At 51.7% G+C, this 22,234-nt stretch overlaps 1 protein-coding gene across 1 annotated transcript in view; it reads left to right on the top strand.

Moving 5' to 3' along the window:
• SDK1 (sidekick cell adhesion molecule 1) overlaps window positions 1-22,234 on the top strand; it is a 581,111-nt gene that overhangs the window by 430,357 nt on the left and 128,520 nt on the right. The window contains exons 18-22 of the mRNA XM_060285242.1: window positions 935-1,050; window positions 2,878-3,070; window positions 10,248-10,346; window positions 16,338-16,529; window positions 19,340-19,461. Coding sequence (XP_060141225.1) covers window positions 935-1,050; window positions 2,878-3,070; window positions 10,248-10,346; window positions 16,338-16,529; window positions 19,340-19,461 — 722 coding nt within the window. The remainder of the gene's footprint in view (window positions 1-934; window positions 1,051-2,877; window positions 3,071-10,247; window positions 10,347-16,337; window positions 16,530-19,339; window positions 19,462-22,234) is intronic.

Raw genomic sequence — 22,234 nt, forward strand, 5'->3', positions numbered from 1 at the left:
CCCGTATACACTGTTGTCCACTGCGTTCGGCATGTGAGGCAATCCCCACAGCGACCTGTCTACTTCCTCCGCCCCTCTTACCCCCGGGCCCCACGTCCAGCCACGCTCACTGTTTTCTCGCCATTCACCAGGTTTTTCATGAGACCACGCCTTTGCTCACTCTGTTTTCCCAGGTGCGAATGCCTCTCGCAAGGCCTTTCCCTCCTCAGAGTTCTATCCCAGACCTAGTGCAGGTGTCTTCTGATGAGAGGCCTTCCATGCTTCCCTAGGGCAGAGGCTCTGCCCCACGTGTTTTCTAGAATCGCTTGCCTGTTTCCATTCTGTGAGTGCCTGCCCTAGAATATGACTTCCTTGCAGACAGGCCACTGGGCAGGTGTATAATTGGGCTCAGTAGCTGTTGAAATCCATAAAAGAAGTGGAAAGTGGAAATTGTTTAAATGATAATTTCTATGGCAGACAAAGAGAAATTTAGCCTACAAATGAATAAATAACAATACCTATGAAAAACGATTTTTTTTTTCATGTGAAGGATAATTGGGCTTGAAACACTGTGACATATAACAGGGAAGGCAGATTTCTGGATGAAAGCTTGCCTTGATCTCAAATATTGGGTAACTGAAAAAAAAATCAGAGAACGCTTTTGTTTGCTATCCATCCTGGGATCCCTAGGAAAGGCTCGCCCACGGGGCTCAGGTGATACGGTCCACTTTTCTGCGTGTGCCTTAAAGAATTCCCCAGCAGAAAATGAGAAGTCGCCCAGTTCTTCTTCTTTGTAACGTCACGATTAGCTTCCCAAAACGTCCATCACCCTCCCCGTTCTCAGTGCTGGGATCGCCGGGGAATCCTGAGCAGCAGCTAAGCGTCTCTTCTCCCCTCCCCTGCCCCGCGCCTCCTGCCGCGTGTCCTGCTGTCTCCCTCCGCTGCCCTGGAGCAGTGCCGACCTCGCCCCCGCAGAACGTGCAGGTGGAAGCCGTGAACTCCACAACCATCCAGTTCCTGTGGAACCCTCCACCCCAGCAGTTCATCAACGGCATCAACCAGGGCTACAAGGTAGGCGCCTTGGGCCACAGCCTCCGGGCGGCTGCCGTGGTGTGTCACGGTCTTGTGATGAGTGAGGGGGCTGCCCGCCCCTCATTTCATCAGGAACCCACGGCGTCCGGTTACAGAGTGTGTTGACCTTATGGGGTCACCTTTTATCCAGGGTCTTTTCATCAGCTATACTGGTTCAGAAACTCAAATTATTGGTTATCAAGAGGGTGGTGCACGGGAATTCCCTGGCGGTCCAGTGGTTAGGACTCGGTGCTTTCACTGCCGAGGGCGCAGGTTCAGCCCCTGGTGGGGGAACTAAGATCCCGCAAGCCGCGCAGCATGGCCAAAAAACAAAAAGAAAGAAAAAAAGAGGACGGTTCATATAGAACTGAGCAATGTTACGAGAAGAGCCGTCCATTTTCAAAATGCCCAGTCGGAGACTTATCCCTGTTGATTGGAATCGGCACGTGTACAAACCACTTCTTCCTGGAAGGGCGTTCTCTCAAAGCGCACTGGGTGCAACTGAGTGATGTTTCTACCAAGTAAGGATAAGTAGGTCCCCCTCTCGCTACTTTAGGGAAAGTTCTGTTTGTAGAACTGGGACCAGCTGACTCGGGGCACCTATTCGGACTGAATTAGAGACAAGGACAGACTCCTATCTGCCCTTCGTCTGAGTACCATAATATGTTACCTTCAGAGATGTACCTGGATGCAGTTTCCAAAAGTACAGGTTACGTTTCCTTTTAGATCAGCATCTCCTGGCTGGCCTGGGAGACCATCTGCATGTTACCTGCAGCATGTTCGCAAATCTTCTGTGACAGCAGGTGAACTCAGGGAGTATCTTTATAGAGAGTTTGCTTGAAAACTTGGTCATTTCAGATTCAGAGAGTGTTACTGCCTCAGACACACAGTTAATTTTTTTTCCAATTTTTTTTCCATTTGGATTCAACTTACTAAAACACTTGCTTTTCACTAGAAAGGCAGACGTAGCTGGAAATTTGTCCTGCCTTTTTTTCCCCCCCCAGAGGTATCTACAGTCAGAAGCTCCTTAGAAAGGAAATCATGTTGATCAACGAAGTGGATTCTGCCTTCCTGACTCTCCTGTCAGGTCTTATTGGCAAGACTGGGGTGTTCATTCGATGGCTTGGTTGTCGGCCTAAAATCTATATAAATATGCTCCTTGTTCTGCACAGTGTCCATTTTCAGACCTAATTAACCCTAGAAATGTTTGGTGTCAGAGGAATTAAAAGTCACACTCATACATAATGTTGCCGAAACATTAAAACAACTCCCCTTGGAACGTGTATATGTACTACATTTCTTTAAAAGTATAATGTCTCCTAAAATCCTTTTTAGAAAACTGGTGTCATGTGAGTTATAAATAATTACCATTGTTCCCATTGAACCAGGGGCTTCTTTTTGAATCAGCGGGTGCCTAACTAGAAAAATGTTTGTACTGATGTTTGATTGCACTGATGCAGTTGAATAACAGTAATGTCCTCATTACTTCTAAATGTTCAAAAATAAATATGTTCTGTAACATGTTTAAGTGAACAGAAGGTGAAGGTTTGAGGAGTGTCCATTTTCCCAATATGAGTTAGAGTAGATATTTTATTTATGTACACATGTATAAAAATATATATATACATTTGTACTCAATAATCTATGAGAGATCTTTTAAACTCAATATTTTTCAGTGAGATTATAAAATGTAGGCTGTATGGGGTTCCTTAATTACAACTTTGCTTTCTTTGAAGACATTTTAATCGTGAAATAAAATTCTGGTGCAGACTTGAGGGTGAAGACATGCAATTAAAAGGATCTCTTTTTCACCCTGTTCCATCCCAGCTTCTGGCGTGGCCGGCCGATGTCCCCGAGGCCGTCACTGTCGTCACCATTGCTCCAGATTTCCATGGAGTCCACCACGGGTACATAACGAACTTGAAGAAGTTTACTGTTTACTTCACATCAGTTCTGTGTTTCACCACTCCGGGGGACGGGCCTCCAAGCCCGCCTCAGCTCATACGGACACATGAAGACAGTGAGTACTCCTTTCCAAGTTCTTATCGGTAGCCTTTAGCCGATTGTCAAAGAGGTTTGGGCCACTGTCGTATCCAGCACAGGGGAGGAGCCAGGGTGGGTCTCTAGCAAGCTCCGTGTTCTCAGTGTGTTCACAGTCTGCTCACCCTGGAGAGGTGAGTCATTGAAAGTAGTAATAATGTTTGGCAGAGGTGGTCTGTGGAGTATGGAAGGAAGCCTGGCTAGAGGAAGGAGCTGTGAGGACAAGAGGGACAGTCCAGTCCCAGCTGTACAGTCAGCCTTTGGTCTTGTCTTGCTAGACTACTCTTCACTCAGATTTCAACTTCAATCCCCTTACCTTCTTCTTGAGTCTCCCCTTAAAGCCTCCCAGCCCATGTCTTCCCTGACCTTCCCTAGGGGAATCTCACCTGCGCCTCTCTAAGACCGTGGACTTTCCATTGTCTCCAGCTGGTCAATTCAGATCAGCTGTTTCTCTGCTCCTAGGCCAGCTGATGCTTCTGGAAAACATTTTCTGAGAAAATGATCACAGATGTGCATAAAGATTTATGTACCATGAGGTTAGTTCCAATTATTAGTAATTGAAAAAAAAAAGAAAAACATTCAAATGTTCCAAAGGGGGATAATTGAAAACCTATGGAATGACAATATACTAAATATTTTGTAGTTATTAAAAAGAAGTTTTGCGAGGAAACGGTCTTGATCTCATGTTACATGGTTAAAAAAAAAAACAGTATACAAAACTATATGAGTTACAAATTTTACACAAATACACTTGTATAAGACCCTATTAGCTGAGAAAAGACCTTGAAGGAAATATATCACAATTCCGACAGTTGTTATCTCCATATGACATGATTATGGGTATCTTTTACTATTTTCTTCTTATTTCTCTGCATATTCTCTTTGCTACAATGAGTGTGTACTCTTTTATACGGAGAATTAAAACTTAAATAAGTTTAAAAAGGCTGCCACTTGTCTCTCCTCCAGCTTCCTCCTCTCCCATCTCAGCTGGGCTCTGGGTGTGGTCTGACCTTCTGTACTTATCTCTGCTCGGTGCTGTCATCCACTGCTCCGCTCTGTCCTGCCCCCTGAGACCCAGCTTCACTGTCCTCCCAGCAATGACACTTACAGAGGTCAAGGCCGTGCAAGTTGAGCTTCCTCGCTTCCCCCCCTTCCACCTGAGTTTCCCTATGTTCTCACTCTTGGTCCTCTTCCCTCCTCTCTCAGAGGATGAAGAGTCTGACCTTTCCTCAGCCCACAAATGTGCTCAGGTCTCCCTCACCCAGAAGTGCCAACTCCCTGACCGTGCTGCCCGCTGAGTCACCCAGCTCTCAGTATAAACGATTACTCTGCCTCCTAACCTCTCCCACTCCCCATAACCCCTAGCCACCTGGCTTTCACTCCACTACTCTGCTGTAACCGCCTTGAATTGACTCAAGGTCTGTGTCAAATTAGTGACACAGGAAGAATAGAAATGGATTTCTTGACCCTCTGAGACCACTGATATTCCTCCCATTAAAAAGATAAAAAGTAACTCTGCCACTATTAACTGATCCCTGATGTTCTTTCCATACTCTGACTTTGATCTGCTATCTGCTTTTTGTTTAACTGAAATTTTATTGAGATAGTTATAGATTCACAGGAACTTGTAAGAAATAATACTAAGATCCCATGTACACTTTGCCCAGTTTCCATCAATGGTAACGCTTGCAAAAGTATAGTACATCACAACCAGGATATCTACATTGATGCAACCCATCGATCCAATTTAGATCTCTGCAGTTTTACTTGTTCTCGTGTGTGTGTGCGTGCGCGCATGCGCGCATGTGTGTTTAGTTCTATGCAACTTATCACATGTATAGATTTGTGTATCTACCATCACAATCAAGATACTGCATGGTTCCAATACCACAAAGATTCTTCTTTTATAGACATATCCATGTCCTTCCCTTTCTTCCTTTCTAATCTATATGTCCTTTATTTCTTTTTCTTGCCATATTGCAATGACTAGAATTTCTAGTACTATGTTGAATAAGAGTGGTGAGAGCAGACATTCTTGCCTTGTTCTTGATCTTAGAGAGAAAACATTTGGTCTTCCACTGTTAAGTATGATATTTCTCATAGCTGTTCTTTATCAAGTTGAGGTAATTCCCCTCTGATATTAACTTGCTGAGAGTTTTTTGTCATGAATAAATGTTGAATTTTTTCAACTGCTTTTACAGCATCAATTGATATGACCATATGATTTTTCTTTTTAGTTTGTTAATTAGTTAATTAACTAATTAATTTAGTTTGTTAATTGATAAGGTTGATGGTTCAAATGTTGAACCAACCTTGCATGCTTGGAATAAATCCCACTTGGTCATGGTGTATAATTATTGTTCATGTTGTGGGATTCAGTTTGCTAATACCTTTTGGAAGATGTTTTACATCTAAGTTCATGAGAGATATTGGTCTGAAATTTTACTTTACTGTATTTATTGTCTTTGTCTGGTTTTGGTATCAGCATAATACTGGCCTCATAAAATAAGTTCGTACTCTTCTGTTTTCTGGAAGAGATTGTGTAAAATTGGTATTCATTCTTCTTTAAATGTTTGGTAGAATTTTTCAGTGAAATCCTCTGTTCCTGGAGAGTTCTTTTTTGGGAGTTTTTAAGTTATAACTTCAGACTCTTTAATGGTTACAGTACTGCTCAGTCATCTGTTTCATTTTGGTAGTGTGTGATTTTCAAGGAATCAATCCACAAAGTTGTTGAATTTCTGAGTGTAAAGTTGTTGGTAGTACTTCCTTATTGTTTTTCTAGTGGCTGCAAAATATGTAGTCAGATTCCCTATTTCATTCTTTCTTCTGTTTTTTGTGGAGGTTTTTGGTCATTCTTCCTAGAAATTTATCAATTTTTTTGATTTTTTTTGAAGAACCGCTATCTTGTTTCATTAACTTTTCTCTGTTGTTTTCTTATTTTCAATTTCATGGATTTCTGCTCTTATATTTCCTTCTGCTTGATTTGGTTTATTTTGCTTTTCTGTTTTTAATTTCTTGGGGTAAGCACTTAGGTGATTGATTTGAGGTCTGTCCTCATTTCTGATGTAAGCATTTAGTGTTATAAATTTTCCTCTTCACACTGCTCTAGTTGCATCCCACATATTTTGGTACGTTCTGTTTCATCTTCACTGAGCTCTATACATTTTTATTTCCTCTGAGGCTTCCTCGTTGACCCATGGATTATTTAGAAGTGTGGCATTTAATTTCCATGTGTTGGAGATGTTCCTGCTGTCTTTCTGCCTTTGACTTCTAGCTTGGCTCCATTACAGTCAAAGAACACACTTTGCATAATTTCACTTCTTTTAAATTTATTGAGGTTTGTCTTATGGCCCAGAACATGATCAGTCTCAGTTAAGGTTTCATGAGTTCTTGAAAATATAATGTGTATTCTGCTTTGGAATCTGCCTTATAATTATAAACTTTCTATAGCCCTCATCAGATTTTAGGATTAAAAGAGACAGTTGGTCAGGTGTAGCCTTCTCTTTTTTCAAAAAAAAATATTAAGGCTACCTCATCAAGTTCTGTGTGTACTGGGCCTGTTATAATTACAGGGGATTCATTCATCCATCTGTCCAACATACAAACGTGTATACGTACTTCCATTCCGAGGTTTGTAGAATACCTATTATGTGAGAGGTAGCCAGCTGCGTGTTGAAGGGGGAGCAGAGATGAGTAAGCACAGCCTCTGCCTTTAGAGCTCCCAGCCTAATCAGATCTGAGGTGGACAGGACTGAGGTCAGTGCCACTGAAGAAGGAGGTTGTTAGCAGTGGCTGCGGCAGCCCAGGGAGGAGTGACAGAAAATACCTGGGAGGGCCAGGTCAGTCTTGTGGAGGAGCTGAGAACCGAGGTCAGCCCTGATGGATGAGCTTTTGATGCCAAGAATGGTTGAGAAGAAACAGAACCCGTAAAGGCAAAGGGAGTAGAAGAGAGTGTGAGAGGGTATGAGGTATTCAGCTCAGCTTCAGTGTAGCCTGGGGGGTGGGGGTGACCCTAGAGAACAAGTTGGGAGCCGACCCAGGAGAGTCTCAACTGCTAAGTTAAGACGCTTGGACAGAGATAGTCTAGGCATTGGGGAACCACAGAGGGATTTCCCTTAGGGCTGTGACTTGAGTGTTTCAGCAGCTCTGTCTGGAGGTTTTGTGATGATGGGCTAGAGAGAAAGGTGATGCAATCTGGGAAGAAGGCAAGTAATTATGCGCACCTCTACACCAGCGGTGGAGCCAGCAGTAGGGGAGACGCTAGAGGCATGTCACAGAGAACTGGGGGCTGGTTAGACTTAGGGGGTGGGAAGAAGGGGTTCTGCAGATCACTCCACATACTTCAGCGTAGGTGACGGGGCAGATGGTGATGCCCGTGACTGAAAGGAGGGAAACAGGTCCAGGGTTAGGACGCTGGGTTTGGTCGGATCACACTCACATGGAGGCAGGTGTGGCCTGTGGGCAGCAGAGAGTCTGAAGCCGTAGGTTTGGGAGTCCTAGCGATGAGCGATCATGACCTTATTTTCCGAGGAAAATAATTGAGGGAATATAACTGGGCCCGTGGTCTAACCGCAGATGGAAATATCCGACATCAGTGCCATCCACCTAAGCGGATGCAGTCGCTTTGGGAATCAGGTGGGCGTAAGAGGAACGGGAGGCTCCCTGGGCGCTGGCCCTGTCGTGTGAGGGGAGGCTGGTCTGGGGACAGTGCAGGGGGTGGCGAGCAGAGGGACCTCTGGAAGAAGAAGGGACGTTCTCCTTGCTCGGAGGCTCCGTGCTCCACTGCTCTGTGGGAAAACACAGCCTAACAGCTTTACGTTTGCAAGCGGAGTGGGAGGGGAGAGTCCCCATAACTAAGGAAGGTGGTGGTGAACTCTAGGAGCGGCTATCAAGCCCCCTCACGGCCCTTCATCATTTGGACGTTTTCCTCTATTTCATTATTGAAAGAAGAGGCCAGGGCCGCATCTCAGCAACAACCATGGCCAGGTCCAACCGGATGTCAGGTTTCACTTTCCAGAGGACATTTGTTAAAAATAAAAAGTGGCAAAAAGCAGAGAACTTCTTCAGATAAATGAGAGAAGACTCCTGGCTGAATTCTTTACTAAAAAAGCCCTATTGTTGCCGGTTAAAGAGACAGACACTGACTATGGGGAAACATCTCACAGTGCTGTGCAGCCAGGAAACAGAGCCTTAAGGGCCGCCAGGCCCGCCGTTCGTAAGGAAGAGAGAAATCAGGAATGTCTGGGGAATTGAGAAAAATGGCAGTGATGTCATCTTTTTAGAATTTTCTAACTGAACCACCATTTTTTTGATAGGCAGGGAGCCTGTTCATCCTACTTAGAAAGACAGAGCATCCTTGTAAGTAGGGACGATCTCACTGAAACGGGGGAGGTAGGGCTGCTGTCCGCTCTTGGGGGGGGGGGGCGCGGCCTTTAAGAGAGGACTTGGGACTCTGGGTGCTGGAGAAATGGCCGCCATCGCTCTGTAGTGACGGCGCGGACGGCGCCATGGTTAGCCCCACGTCCAGCTGGCCTCCTTCTCCAAAGCTCTGATGAAATAAGAACTTGGGGCCAGGGTGTGTGGAGTGGGAAGCTCAGTAGAGAGGAAACAGAATATAAACGTAAGCCTGGACATTGCCAGCTGGTTCCAGCAGAGCTAGAGGACAGGACTATTTGGGCAGGAATCCAGGAAGCAGAAACACTGAGAATAGAAAAGGAACCAAAAGCTTTCTTTGCTGCTCTATCGATTGAAAAAAGAACAAGTCAGTGCAAAAATCCGTCAGACTGTCTTTCTGGAAACTCACAGTTGGAGGAGGATGAGATGGTCCTGACAGCCGTTCTCCTTTACCACGTTCCACACTCAGAGAGTGAAATGTGGGCTTCCCCGGTGGCGCGGTGGTCAGGAATCCGCCTGCCATGCAGGGGACACGGGTTCGAGCCCTGGCCCGGGAAGATCCCACGTGCCGCGGAGCAACTAAGCCCGTGCGCCACAAGTACTGAGCCCGCGGACGGCCCTGCGGTCCCCCCAGAGCAAGCAGGAGGCCCCCGTGCCAGGCCCAGCTCTGGGCTTGGTAGCTGTGCATCCTCGGGCAGTTGCTTCACTGCCCCGGGCCTGGCGTTGAACTTTACGGCCGCAAAGCCGGGGAGGGATCCGAGCAGATTCGTAATGTCCCTCCGGCTCTGAGAATCCGTGATCTTGGATCTGTTGAACTCCTGTTGTGGCCTCTCAGGCCTTTTCTCTCTGGTGTTCTTCAAAGTGACAGCAAGTTCATCTTAGAAATGACTTTATATTCTGATGGTACGATAACTGACAACTAGTAACGATAGCAGCCAACGTCCATCAGCATTTCTGTGGTGTCAGGACACGCTAAGCGCTTCCGTGTTTTATTCCATTCCTTCTCACGATTACCTTGCGGAGTGAGTCATTTTTATTTCCCCATTTCACAGATGAGCAAACTAAGGCTTAGAGAGCTTAAGTAATGCACAACCAGCAAGCAGAGGGGCCAGGCTTGAACCCCGCTGAGCCCAGCGTTCAATCGCAGCTCCGCCACTCTGCCCTCCTGCACTAGGAGGGGCTACGGTCAGGGAAACTCCAGGGAAACGTGCCGTTTTGCTGGAAATTTCTCGCGCCCGCCCTGCCCCTGGGGCCCCTGGGGCCCCTGGGAAGAGTGAGTAAGGGTTGCGGCCTGGAATTCTGGATCAGGTCGGCAGGCATCGCCCTGCAGCCAGGTGTGGCCGGGACTGCCTCCGGGCCAGGGCTCCGGGCTCTGTCCCCACACAAGCCAGACACATGACACGGCTGCAAAGGCCTCTGGGGATGCCGGTGCACGCGGTTGCTTTCAGGATCCAGCCACCTGGTTGTTCCAATTAGATCAGATCAGGAGAAAGACAGAGAAGGGATTGTGTCTGCCTCTCCTGCTGCTGGTCTCTGCAGTTCTTGGTGAGGCCGGGATGAGGCCGAGTGAAATAATTTATGTGACCATAGCCGGGTCGCCTCCAACACCTCGGACTCCCTGTCCCTTCTGGGTTTTCTCTGACATTTCCTGCGGGCTCTGGCCCAGCTCCCTGCCCCCTTCCACAGTGAGAACGTTCCACACAAATCTGACCAGAGAGTATTGGGCTGTCTTGCTAACAGACGTCTTTGTGTTTAATTGCTAGAACCCGGAGCTGTGGGACACCTGAGTTTCACGGAGATCCTGGACACGTCTCTGAAGGTCAGCTGGCAGGAGCCCCTGGAGAAGAATGGCATCATTACAGGTAAGGGTCTCAGTCTTCAGGTAGAGGAGGAACACGTTTGCCCCAACACGGAGCGATGGACCCAGCCCCAAGCAGCGCGGCTGGCAGCGCACGGGTGCCTGCGGCCCCTGCAGGGTGACTAGCCGCAGGGCGGAGGGCAGAGGGCTCGCTCGCCATCCCCCAGGCGGTGCCCTTTCCCGCCTGGGCTGCCGCCTCAGAGTTTGGAGATTGGCCTCCGCGCCTTATCTGAACAAGCCTCTAGCGCCTCCGGTCGGCAGGAATCCGTGTTTCTGGTGCGTCCTCTCGTGGGCCTTTCTCTCCCTTAGTTCTCACGGCAACTCGGTGAGGCGACTGCTGAGATTACGACTGTTTACAGCTGAGGAGGCTGAGGCCAGGCGGGTGGGGTGACCTTTCCTAGGCAGCTGTGCCCTGGGCGCCCCGGCCTGCGAGTGGCCAGGCCACGCCCCCGGTGCCAGTGCCAGGCCGCCAGCCCCCTCGGGACCCTCGGGGGACCTCAGGGTGAGCAGCGCCCGGGGACCCAGGGGCGCGGGGCTGGGCACCGGCCGCCTCTCCTCTCCTGCGGCGGGGTCTCTGGGGAACAGCTCACCTTGTAGGGCTTTTAATGATTTTATGTTGTAGAAGAGGTTTCTGAGAAACCTCTCAGGTTAAAGCTGAATTTAAATCCTAGTTTGGGGAAAAGAATCGCAGACTTGATAAAATCCGCATGGGCTTCGGCCTCGGAAATCCGCATGGGCTTCGGCCTCGGGGGAGGCTGGGGAGGACCGTGTTCCAGCAGGTCAGGGCTCCCCTCGCACGCCCCTTCCCCCCGCCCATGCACGGGCATCGAAACACCCTCACGGGGCTGCGGGCGACCCCCGGGGGCTGCCTGGCGTGATCTGCCCCGGGCGGCCCTTTCCATTCAGTAGACAGCACTTGAAACGTCCCGCCAGCCACAAAGCGTTCTCACAGCGCAGGCCCCACCGCTCTGGCAGCCCTTCCTGGGGACTTCACGTCCGTCCGCTGGTGACCCCTCGGGAGCCGGAGCTGTGCCCGCCCCTCAGCGACTGGCCAGGTGGTCCAGCCGACCACCAATGCCCCTGGGGTCCCTCGTGAGCCCCGTGGCCCAGGAAGCGTGCTCACGCCGGCTGTGTGGTCAAGAAAACTGTCCGGGAATGAGCCGTGTGGACCAGGGGCGATCGGCTGTCCCCGGCCTGGCCACAGGGCCAGGGTCCCCTTCCTCCCGCCCTGTGTCCTGGGTGGCAGCACCACCTGTGGGCGCCTGCCGCGTGCAGGCCCCCTTAGCGTTCCAGCTCTTGTTTACTTTCTGAATGACCCGGCAAGGCGCGTCTCCTAACCCCGTCTGAGACCTTGAGCGATAATGTCCCAGGGTCACGCGGCCAGCAGGTGGCCGAGCCAGGACAGGGATGCCGCGTCCTCTCCTCCACGTCATCAACCCCTGGACGCGGGTTCGACCCACGCTGCTCACCCCAGCCCAGAGCGTCCCTGTCTCGGGTCCTTGCTCTCGGTGACTCGCTGGGTCCCTGGCCACGCCGCAGGCCAGAGAAACACCCAGCAGTTCTGCTTGCCAGGTGGTCAGGTGCACACAACTTAGTAAGTATTTCTATCCTAGCTCCTTAATAGCCGTTTGAAAAGAGAAGACACATTAATTGAAAGGAAAGAATATTTGCATTTCCTTCTCAAATAACCAGTTAGTTCCTGATGGGACGTGTGCGCCCCCAGGTCCTGCCCAGCTTCTCCAGCTTGGAATCAGAGTGGACCTGCCTGCCGAAGTTCCTGTTCCACGTCGGTTTTCACATTGTTCCTGTGTCCTTATCACAGCAACCACCAAAAACTCAGCTTTGCAAACACAGGGTGCATCCAGAGGAGTGCGGCGCGCTCTGATCCTGAATTGTGGCTCGCTCGAGCTGGAGGGCTGCGGGGGCCCCCAGACACGGGCGGGGGGCAGCACCACTCTCCCTGCAGTGCCCGGGGGACCGTGTTCCTGCACGAAACTCCCCCTTTCTCTCCCGTTACTCAGGAAACCTCCCAGCGTCAGCCCCGCCCACTCTTACCTGCTGGGTGCCCTCTACTCACCTGGACTCGACCAGACCCCCTCACAGGGTGGAGTCCTCGGGTCCAGATGGTACCTGAGAACTGACGCCGCCTCTGACCCTCACTGTTAAATGAAGTAAATTTACGAATCTAGTTCTGCCCTCAAGAAGCTGATGTTTTGAAATACCCACTTTAAATAATGTTAAGTCCAGGAATGGGGAAAAGTCACTATTGAAACTGGACCTCAAAACCCCACTCTGTTGCACGTTCTGAGGTCTCCGTAGTAGAGGACTGCGGTGCTGAGTACGTAATGAAGAAGCCCTCCTGTGGCCAGGAGCGGAAGGAATTAAACCAGGCGGGTGCCGGGGCGGAGGAGGGAGGTTGCAGACAGCAGGATGTCACTTTAAGGTACACAAAGGGAGGAAAAACAGACTAGTGAGAGGGAAGGCAAACCCAGAAGCAAATGCTTAGCAGGAGGCCCTACCACCTGGAAGAAGAAGGCCTTCGAGCTCAGGCCCCTCGGGGACCATCTGTGGCTGAATTAGAGTGAATTAGAGCCGTACCTACTGCTGATTTCAGAGGGGGCTGAGGTGGGGAGAGGCAGACCGTTCACCTCCGTCAGCTCAGGCTTCAGGGTTCACCTAAGTGTGCTGCGTTTCAGAAATCTGGCCAGGACCCCTCGGTGGACGCACTCCCCGGGCGGCAGGCAGGCCTCGCCCCCTTACAGACACACCCTCAGCCCCACCCTGCCCTTGGGGAGCACCGAGGTCTCCCCTCCAGTTTCCAGTCTTGAAGGAGCCCGCCGGGCGTCATCACCCGAGGGGAGCCGACCTCCCCAGGCTGAGCGGCGGGCACCAGAACTCCCGATGGGTGGTCACCCGTCACACCAGCTAATAGAGCTTAACGAACCCAATTTCGTGTTTTATTAAACAAATAATACAGGCAGCAGCTATATGTTTATTGTGGAACTCGGCCTTCGCAGCGCCGGCTGTTCGGAGCTGGGTCGCGCTGCCCCTGGGCCGGGAGCGAGTACGCAGTGGCGGCGCTGAGGGTCTGGGCCGGAGCTGCAGGCAGACGCTCTGCTCTCCTGTCTCGGGGCCGCGTTGTCCCACCACGTCTGGCCTGTGCCGTCGCCTTTCCCGCCCACCCTGTACGATGGGCTGCGGGGGAAGAGGGCCTCCCCAGAGGGGGGAGCCCGGCGGTGGTCACCTGCCAGGGACCCCTGCCCTCCGTGGGGCTCTCCCTGCCCTGGACGCTCTGCCCGGACACGCAGGGCGGCGCTCCCCAGGTTGACTGGGTTTCCCGTGGGGCACGCCGGCAGCACCCCAGAGGCCTTTTCCAGGCTGGAGGGAGAGAATTTTACCAAGTATAGCAAAAGAAAAACCGTGTTTGTGGGCAGACCTGGCCTCCAAAAGCCCCTTTCAGGAAACGTCTGCAGGAGACCAGCGACCGTCCCTCTGTGCCCGAGGCTGTTAGAGCAGCTGCCGGCAGCATGACGTCGGTCCCGCGTGCGGGCCGCTCTGTGTGCAGACGGCCCTCAGGAAACTGGGTGCCAGGAGCTCCCCTGTGCTGCCGGAAGGAGAGGCGAGCGGCAGGGCCGCCGGGCTCGCGTGCGAATTGCCCACGAGCGCTCCCTGTAAGTTCCAGCGTCCTCCTGTCTCCCTGCGTGAGCTCTGGCCTGTGAGGGCCGGGATGCAGGCAGACAGCCTGGGGTTGGATGCACTGCCCTCTCGCAGAGAGTTCACGCCGGATCCACGCAGAATTAGTTCTGAAGCTCCTCCGGTCGCTAGTCTCAGTTGGGCAGGTGTTTGGAGCAGGTAGGGCGCCAGCTGGAGGCCCGGCCCCTGGCTGGGGGCCCCCCGTTCCTGCACCGGAGCCAGAGGGACACTCACGGCCAGGACGGCCCGCTCGGGGCCTTGCCCACCACACGCCCACGTGGTCCCTCTGTGCGCGGCCTCCAGGCCAGCTCCCTCTCTGTGCTGTGTTTGTCACACCCTTTCCTGAGCACACGGGCGTCTTCAGTCGTCCGTTTGGTGGTGTTTGTAGCCATGACGGCAGCACACTGGAGTGTCAGTTTTGATGCCAGGAGATCCCAGTAGTTCTCTTCTGCTAAGGTGTTGTAATTGCTGTGCTTGGGCTCCAGGTTGCCGTGCAGAACAGAAGGCTATATTTTAGGAAATTTTGATGAAGAACAGCTTTTAAACAAATAAAATTGTCCGACAGACAAGGTTGTGACATTAACAACATACATAACGGCAAGCGTGTATGACAACATAACGACAGCCTTCTCCTCCTGTGCGTTCAGGGAAGACCCCGAGTGTCGTCACTCCATGTAGAGATTTATCAGGCTAACCTACCAAGGCCGGGACTGGTTTCCAGGTTTGCACGTCAGGACTTCGGAGGGCAGGTCGTGTGGAAGGAGGCTCCGTGGAGGGTGAAGAGCCTGGGCCGCTTCCAGCCAGTCCAGGAACCTCTGGTGGCACAGGCTTGCTCCTTTGTAAGGTAGGGGTCGTGATGGTCCAGCCTCAGGGCTCTGGCACGAGGTTGAGCGAATTAATGCAGGTGAAGTGCTCAGAGCATCACAGGAACATCATAAACACTCTGTGGATTTGAAGTTATTAATCCTCACTGCCCTGAAGGTTTCTCTTTTTTTAATTGCACAATCAGTTCCAAAAATCTGAACTGGCCAAAAAGACAGAACGGGTTGATTTTAGGGCACCGTGGTGTTCGTGCCGGCCCACTGAGAATGCGGGAAGCCAGAGGTCAGGATGGTCCCCGGGAGGAGGGAGTTTCTAAGGTCCGGAGTCGGGAGATGGTGAGTGGTTGGCCCCCTGAGAGGCCGCTGGAGCCGCGGGCCTAGTGGTCCCCACGGGCCAGGAGCGCAGCTAGGGCCTTCCGACGTGTGGCAGGGCCCCCTGCTTCCTCCACTGCCGGGTGCCCCGTCCGCCCCACCCTAGCACAGGAGCCCCCCAGCACACAGAGGTCGCCAGGCTGTGGGGCAGCAGACGGGCAGCGGCTTCTGACATTAAAATTTTATTGTTTTCAAAACACTGAGGTCCCGGGATGCTCTCCTCTAAATTCTTGTTTACCTGCGAGTGAGAGTTTCTCACTCTGTTTATTGCTTTCATCAGAGAGAGAGGAACAAGAAGACGCCTCCCAGTGTCTCTGTCTCCCCAGTTTATCGGCCGGGAAGACGGAAGAACAGGCGTTTTCAGCGCTCTGCCTTTGGCCCCGGGAGCGCCCTCCATCTCCACCTCCCTCTTCAGGAGACACTCTTAAATGTTCTCTAATCACAGAAGCCCCCTCTAAGGGGGCTGACCCAGGGGCTGGCGGGGTCTTTTTTCTCTGAGCCCCAAACTGCAATGGCTGAATCAATTGTGATCATGAGGCCCCACGGGACGATCCGAGTGCAGAGGAGACCAGATGTCGCTCGGAAAACAGGCTCGAAGGGGAAGGCAGAGCTGGAAGCGACACTCGTGCCCTGGGGGAGAGAAACTTTAAAGCAAAAAGTGTTTTCTCAATCATTTTGTAAAGGGAAAAGTGGCAGTGTTTCCACAAGTTAGTTGCAAGCCAGGAGCAAGCTGCTGATTTAGGGACCGTGTAGTGAAAATATCAGCTTCTAAAGATGGAAATGCAGATGAAGCTCGTCTATCATTTGACAAGAGAAGCTTGCACCGAGCACCGCAGGCTGCCAGCCAGCCCTCAGCCCCCTCCGTCCACGCGCCGGGGACCGAGCTCGCCGAGATCCCAGCCCCGTCCTCCTGCCGCCCCTGTGGATCCAGCGGCTGGATGGAGGGGCCCGGCCCGGGGTCTCGTTTCCGGGGCCTGTGGACTCGCAGTGGACTTCAGTGGGCCCGGCTGAGCTCCGGGCTCTTGCTCAGATTCTCCGAGACAAACGGGTGGCCCAGCCTCTGTCCCCGGGACCCCGGGACTCACCCTGTGCCCTCGCTTGTGTTCCAGGCTACCAGATCTCCTGGGAGGTATACGGGAAGAGCGACTCGCGGATGGAGCGCACTCTCAACAGCTCGACGCACGAGTATAAGATCCAAGGGCTGTCCTCTCTCACCACCTACACCATCGACGTGGCGGCCCTCACCGCCGTGGGCGCTGGCCTGGCCACCTCGTCCACTATCTCTTCCGGGGTGCCCCCAGGTCAGTGCGCTCGGGCCCTGGCGTCCCTGCTGCCGCGTTTCCCTGGGCCGTTTCTCACGCTCGGAGTTGATGGGCATCTTTTGTGCAGAAGTCCCTGGGGGCCTTTAAGAGGGGTGTCAGCTCCTGGCTCGGATGGCCGGGGGTCAGTGAACGTTACACTTAAGACCAGGAAGCACAAAACTGCATTCACGCAACAAAAGAGTGAAAATGTGGGTTTGAGGGAAGGAGTGAAGAGAAGGTAGGTGGCGGGGAAAGGCACAGGGGGGAGGGGAGCGAGGAAGGGGCGTGAAGGGTGAAGAGTCTGTCCACACACAGCAGGGCCGAGGGGACCCTGCTCGCGGGGCTTTCTGGAAGTCAGAGTCTCCTCCTAAACGTTCACCCTCATCCAGCTTTGGAAATTGCACTCAACTTTTTCTCTCCACAGTTTATGTTTAAAATGAAAGTGTTTTTCCAAGGAATTTACAAAATACGTGTGGGTGTGAGAGGATGTCATGGGGCCATCCGTTCAGTCCTGTAATTAAAGCCAGAGGGCTCTTGCTCTTTGAAAAGGTCAGTTGGCCTCGTTTTGGTCTTTGAGAAAAAAGCACAACGGCTTTGCTCATCAGGCCCGGAAAGGCTGAAGCCGGCATTTACCCCCATCGCACCCTCCACGCCCAGTTAGGGTTTTGTAACCTAATTATTTTCTTGGAAGCGTGGCACACCACACGGGACCCGAAGAGAATACAAAACAAATAAACTGTATACAGTTTTTAAAACTCCCCAGAGGAATAACCGCCTCTCCGCACAGGGGCTGTGTTTCAGGAGAAGCCGTGGGGTGGTAGAGAAGGAGGGAGTGTATCCTGTCCTCTGAGCGCTGTGACCTCACGGGGCCCTTTCTGCCTTCCTGGCCGTCAGGGGAGCCTGGAGCCCGCAGCGTCCCGAAGCAAGGCTTCCTGTCTACTGACAAGCAGTCACCACTGCCCTCCCTCGCAGGCAGTGATGCTTCTAGCGCTGTGCAGAGCATCAGATGAGGGCCTCCCCCGATCAGTGCTGGCTCCACTCCCGCATGGCCGACTCCTGGGTCTGGGGTGAGGCTGCAGAGCTTGCAGTGGAACAAGCCCCAGGTGGCACCCGCACTGCTGGTCGGGGGCCACACCTGAGGCAATCCGATGTTTTTTTAAAGATATTTTCAAAATACACGTATCCTTTCTTAAGAAAGAAGTCCTTGGCTTCCAGAGAGATGCAGTTATTCTGCGTAAACAGCCAGCTGCCAAGCATGCATTTAAAATGTTGTTAGTGCTTAATAACCAGTGACGAGGAGGTGACGGCGGCACGCGATTTCATCTGTTAGACACGGCTGACGCACAGCGGCCGCGGTAACGCCGGGGGCACGTCCCTGTGCGTGACCAGGTTGTTCCCTGGACGGCTTGGACACCGTCCAACCGGGGCTGGGAAGTGGGCGAGCTGACCTCACCTCCGCCCCCAGCGTGACCGTGACCAGCTCTGTCCTGGACGCAGAGAAGCGCTGGAGGGGACACGGGCCCGGCTGTGCCGAGTGAACCTGATACCCAGGCTCGGGGGAGGCCGCGGGGCTGCTGTTGCTTCCCTGACGGTTCGGGTCACCTGTAGCCGGGGGTCCACCCTGGGGCAGGCCGAGCAAAATCACGTGATGACGATCCCTTTGGGGGCTGTGTTCCGTTTGCCGTGCTTAAAGTTTACATCCATCAACGACTGAAGAACCAGCTAAAGAATGCAGAGAGCGGAGAAATTTGCAAAAAAGAGTCACTTGTCCTTCGATTTAAATATTTTCCTCTTCAAATGCATTAGACGTGATGTGGAAAGGACCCTCGAGAGCCTAGCGATGCTGCCTGTGCAAATACTGAACTGATCACCAAAGAGGTCTTATTGTCCCTGTGTGAGACCTGGTCTTAAATACCCCAAACACGGGCGAGTTCAGAAGCTGTTCCTCAGATACGGCGCGGCCTGAGAGCCTTTCTCCTGCTCGCACTGCATCTTTTTCGCTTTCATTTCATCCTGCTGTCTTTCTCTAGAGTTTTTGCATCGCCCAATAACGTAAGAGCTCTCATATTGAACTCACAGTATCTCACTTCTGAGTGGGACGGGCTCCTTGTGGGGAGTGGGCAACCCGCCTGTGTTCAGCAAGGAGGCTTAGCCGCAGGCAGCCTGAGACGGGGGAGCCTCGTGCAGAGCCCACCCGCCCCTCGTTTAGCTGCCAGAGCAACCGAGCACCCGCAGAGCGGGAAGAGTTCTGCGCTCTCACCTGAATCCAGTTGTCTTGGAAACCAGAGCCAGGAAGCCTACGGCTCAGGACCTGCACACCTCCCCACGTCAAGCTGCCTGGAGACGCACGGGGTGCACGCTCCCCCCGCCTCTTTCGAAGGCGTCAAGGTCATTGTCAGAGGGAGGAGGGACGGTCGGTCCTTTGGGTTCTTTGAGGATCCTGGAAGAACCACCTTCGTCCATCCGCTCTTCACTCAACAAGTGTCTACTGTTGAACAGTCCCCTGCTGTTCAGGGAGATGATGAGTGAGACGTGACCCGACCTTCATGGTTTGTCATCTGGGAGCCACATTCACAGGTCTCCAGTGACACGGCACGTGGCCTGGGGCCTGACGGGCCACCCCGTTGGAGTGGCAGTCATGCTGTGAGCACATTCCTGGAGAGCTGTGCTTCTCACCTTCGTGGTTGTGAAAACAAGCCCTGTTCTGATATAAAGGCGTTTTGGAGCTGTTTACTTGCTGATATGTTGATACCCTTCCTACGCTGTGACGGAATTTAAACCTCCACCTTTCCCCTCTCGTTTATCTCCAGAGCTCCCTGGTGCCCCATCCAATCTGGTCATTTCCAACATCAGCCCTCGCTCAGCCACCCTGCAGTTCCGACCCGGCTACGACGGGAAGACGTCCATCTCCAGGTGGATCGTGGAGGGACAGGTATGGTCTCCTTGAAGCCGAGAGTTGCAGTTTCCACAGAGTAACACTGGGGCCTAAAGTTGAGAGACGGTTGACTGATGCCTTTGCAGAGTGATGAGTCCGTAGCTGGAGCTGCCTCTGGGTAGTTTGGGAGGTGGTGATGTTTGGAGGAGGAGAACCAGAGACTGGAGGCGGCTGGGATGCCGGGGTTAGGGTGTGGGAAGATGGGGGAAAGCGGGATGTTAGGCTGGGCTCTTACTGGAGGGTGGGAGAAGTGATCATGGGGTGAGCATTCAAGTTGTGGTTCAGTATATGGTAAGTTCCCCCAATTTGATGGCATTGTTGCTTGAGATTCTTCTTTTAATTCTGTATCACAATTCGCTACGGAACAGACTAAGAGGATCGTTTGGTACAACTTTTCTCTCGGATGAATGAATGAATGAATATGCATTTGCTCAGCAATGTTTGTAGAGCGTGTTTATTTCCAGGCACTATGCTAGGCACGAGGGGCACAGTGGTAAACAAAAACAGACAAAGTCTGTGCCGTAAAGGAGGAAGGTCCTCTCTCAGGAGAAGGACCCTCAGGTTGCTGGGAGAGGAACATGCGCTTTACCTGTGAGGACGGCAGGGGTGCCGGATGGCTGGAGTGAGGGCGTGTAGGGAAGAGCCGGGGGCAGGTCACGGGGAGCCTGAGGGTCGACCTTAGGGAGAACTTTGCCTCTGACTCAAAGCACGATAGCAAGATAGCAAGCCCCACAGGGCTCGCGCGTCAGAGGGAGGGTCACAGGGGCCTCGGTGAAGCCCACCCACCCAGAAGCGCCTTGTTCCAAGAGCTGAGAAAACAGACAAAGACCCGCACGATGGGGGTGGTAAAGTTTCCAAACAGTTATTGTCCGTAGGAAAACCCTAGCGATTTTCGTGACTGTGCTTGTGCTCTACTGCAAGACAATTCGCTTGGAAACTGGCCATAAATCAGGGCACGGATTCCATCTACATCTTCAAAACTTTCATTAAGCAACTGTTTCCAGAAACCTCTGCAGGATTCTGACAATGGGAACCAGCTGTTTGGAACTGATCAATCAATGGGGCTGCAACAATTATTTACGTAGAAAAAAATCACCGTATGCCCCTACCTCCCATCAAACTGAAGAAATAAATCCCCTGGAAATGAAAACCAAAAGAATAAAAGCGAACTTCAAAACGCATCGAAGAAAATCAAGGAGAAAAATTGTGGGATCTCCTGGAAACCAGTCCTGGCGTCTCAGAGTCGGCCAGATGGAGCCGGGCGAGTGCTCGGAGGGACACAGAAGCCGAGAGTCTGTCCTTGGCGTCACTGGACAGCAGTACAGCTGGGCACGGTGAACGCCAAGGACACAAACTCCGAGGGCTTCCGAGTGGGAGTCAGGCCAGGCGGGGCCACAGGAGTGGAGATGCCCACCCCTCCGTGGCTCGACTCAAGATCTGCGTCTTGTGCTTCCAGAGCCGGACCTGGGAGCGTCCACACTCCTTCTGCCCTGGGTTCTGTTCGCCAGGACAGTCGCGGGCTCCAGGCAGCCGCAGGGGGTCTGGGAAGGGTCCTTCCTTCTGTCTGTCCGAGGAGAGGAAGCGATGGGGGAACACATAGCACTTCTCTGCACACTACGTTTGCTTCGTGCTTCTGTCCCACAACTGACCTATTTATATTTTTAATCTAAAACATTTTAAACATACCCAAAAGGAAGCAGCATGATCTAATGAGCTCCCACACACACCCATCACCCAGGCTCGTCTCTTCTCTTATCTAGATCCATCTAGTCCTACTTTTTATCGTGGCTGGAGTGTTTGGGGGTTTTGTTTTCAATTAAAAGAAATTTTACTGATGTATCGTCTATTCATACTATTACATTATTTTCAATTGTACAACATAGCGATTCAATGTTTTTATAGATTATACTCCATTTAAAGTTATTACAAAATATTGGTTATATTCACTGTGCTATGCATTAAATCCTTATATCTTATTTATTTCATGCCTATTAGTTTGCACCTTTTCTTTTTAAATTGAAGTATAGCTGCTGTACAATATTATATGAGTTACAGGTGTACAGTATAGTTATTCACAATCTTTAAAGGTTGTCCTCCGTTTACAGTTATTATAAAATAGTGGCTCTATTCCCCGTGTGGTGCAACACATCCTGTAGCTTAGTTTGTGCCTCGTACTCCCCTGCCCCACATGCCCCCCCTTCCCTCTCTCCACTGGTGACCGCTGCGTATCTCAGACCACACGTCATTTTATTCCCACGTATTCAGCACTGAATGGGCACAAATTTCACAAGCACAGTGTTGAGCGAGAGAAGCCACACTCGTGATGTGAGTCCACAGGTACAAAGTCCCAGAGAAGAAAACATAATCTTGGGCGTTAGAGGGCTGGTCCCCTCTGGGGTCTTGTACGGGAAGGCTCTGGAATGTTAGGAATGTTGTCTCTCGGTCTGGATCTGGGTTGCACACCTGTTCTCATCCTGTGCACTTGTCTTCCTTCGATACCTTTACGTTAAACTACGGATGTATTTTCTCATAACGAGAATGCCATTATCACACCTGACAAAATTCATAAACATTCCTTCACATCATCTAATAAATAATCAGGACCATTCACATTTCCCCAGATTTTCCGAAAGCGTCTCTTTACTGTGGCTTTGATGAGAACAGGGTCCACACAGAGTTCACATTATGCATTTGGTTGTCGTGTCTCTTAAATCATTTTTTAAAAAATTTTAACAGCTTTTTCAAGGTGTAGTTGGCGTATCATAAACTT

The sequence above is a fragment of the Globicephala melas genome, chromosome 15 (assembly GCF_963455315.2).
Source record: "Globicephala melas chromosome 15, mGloMel1.2, whole genome shotgun sequence".
Classification (NCBI taxonomy): Eukaryota; Metazoa; Chordata; class Mammalia; order Artiodactyla; family Delphinidae; genus Globicephala; species Globicephala melas.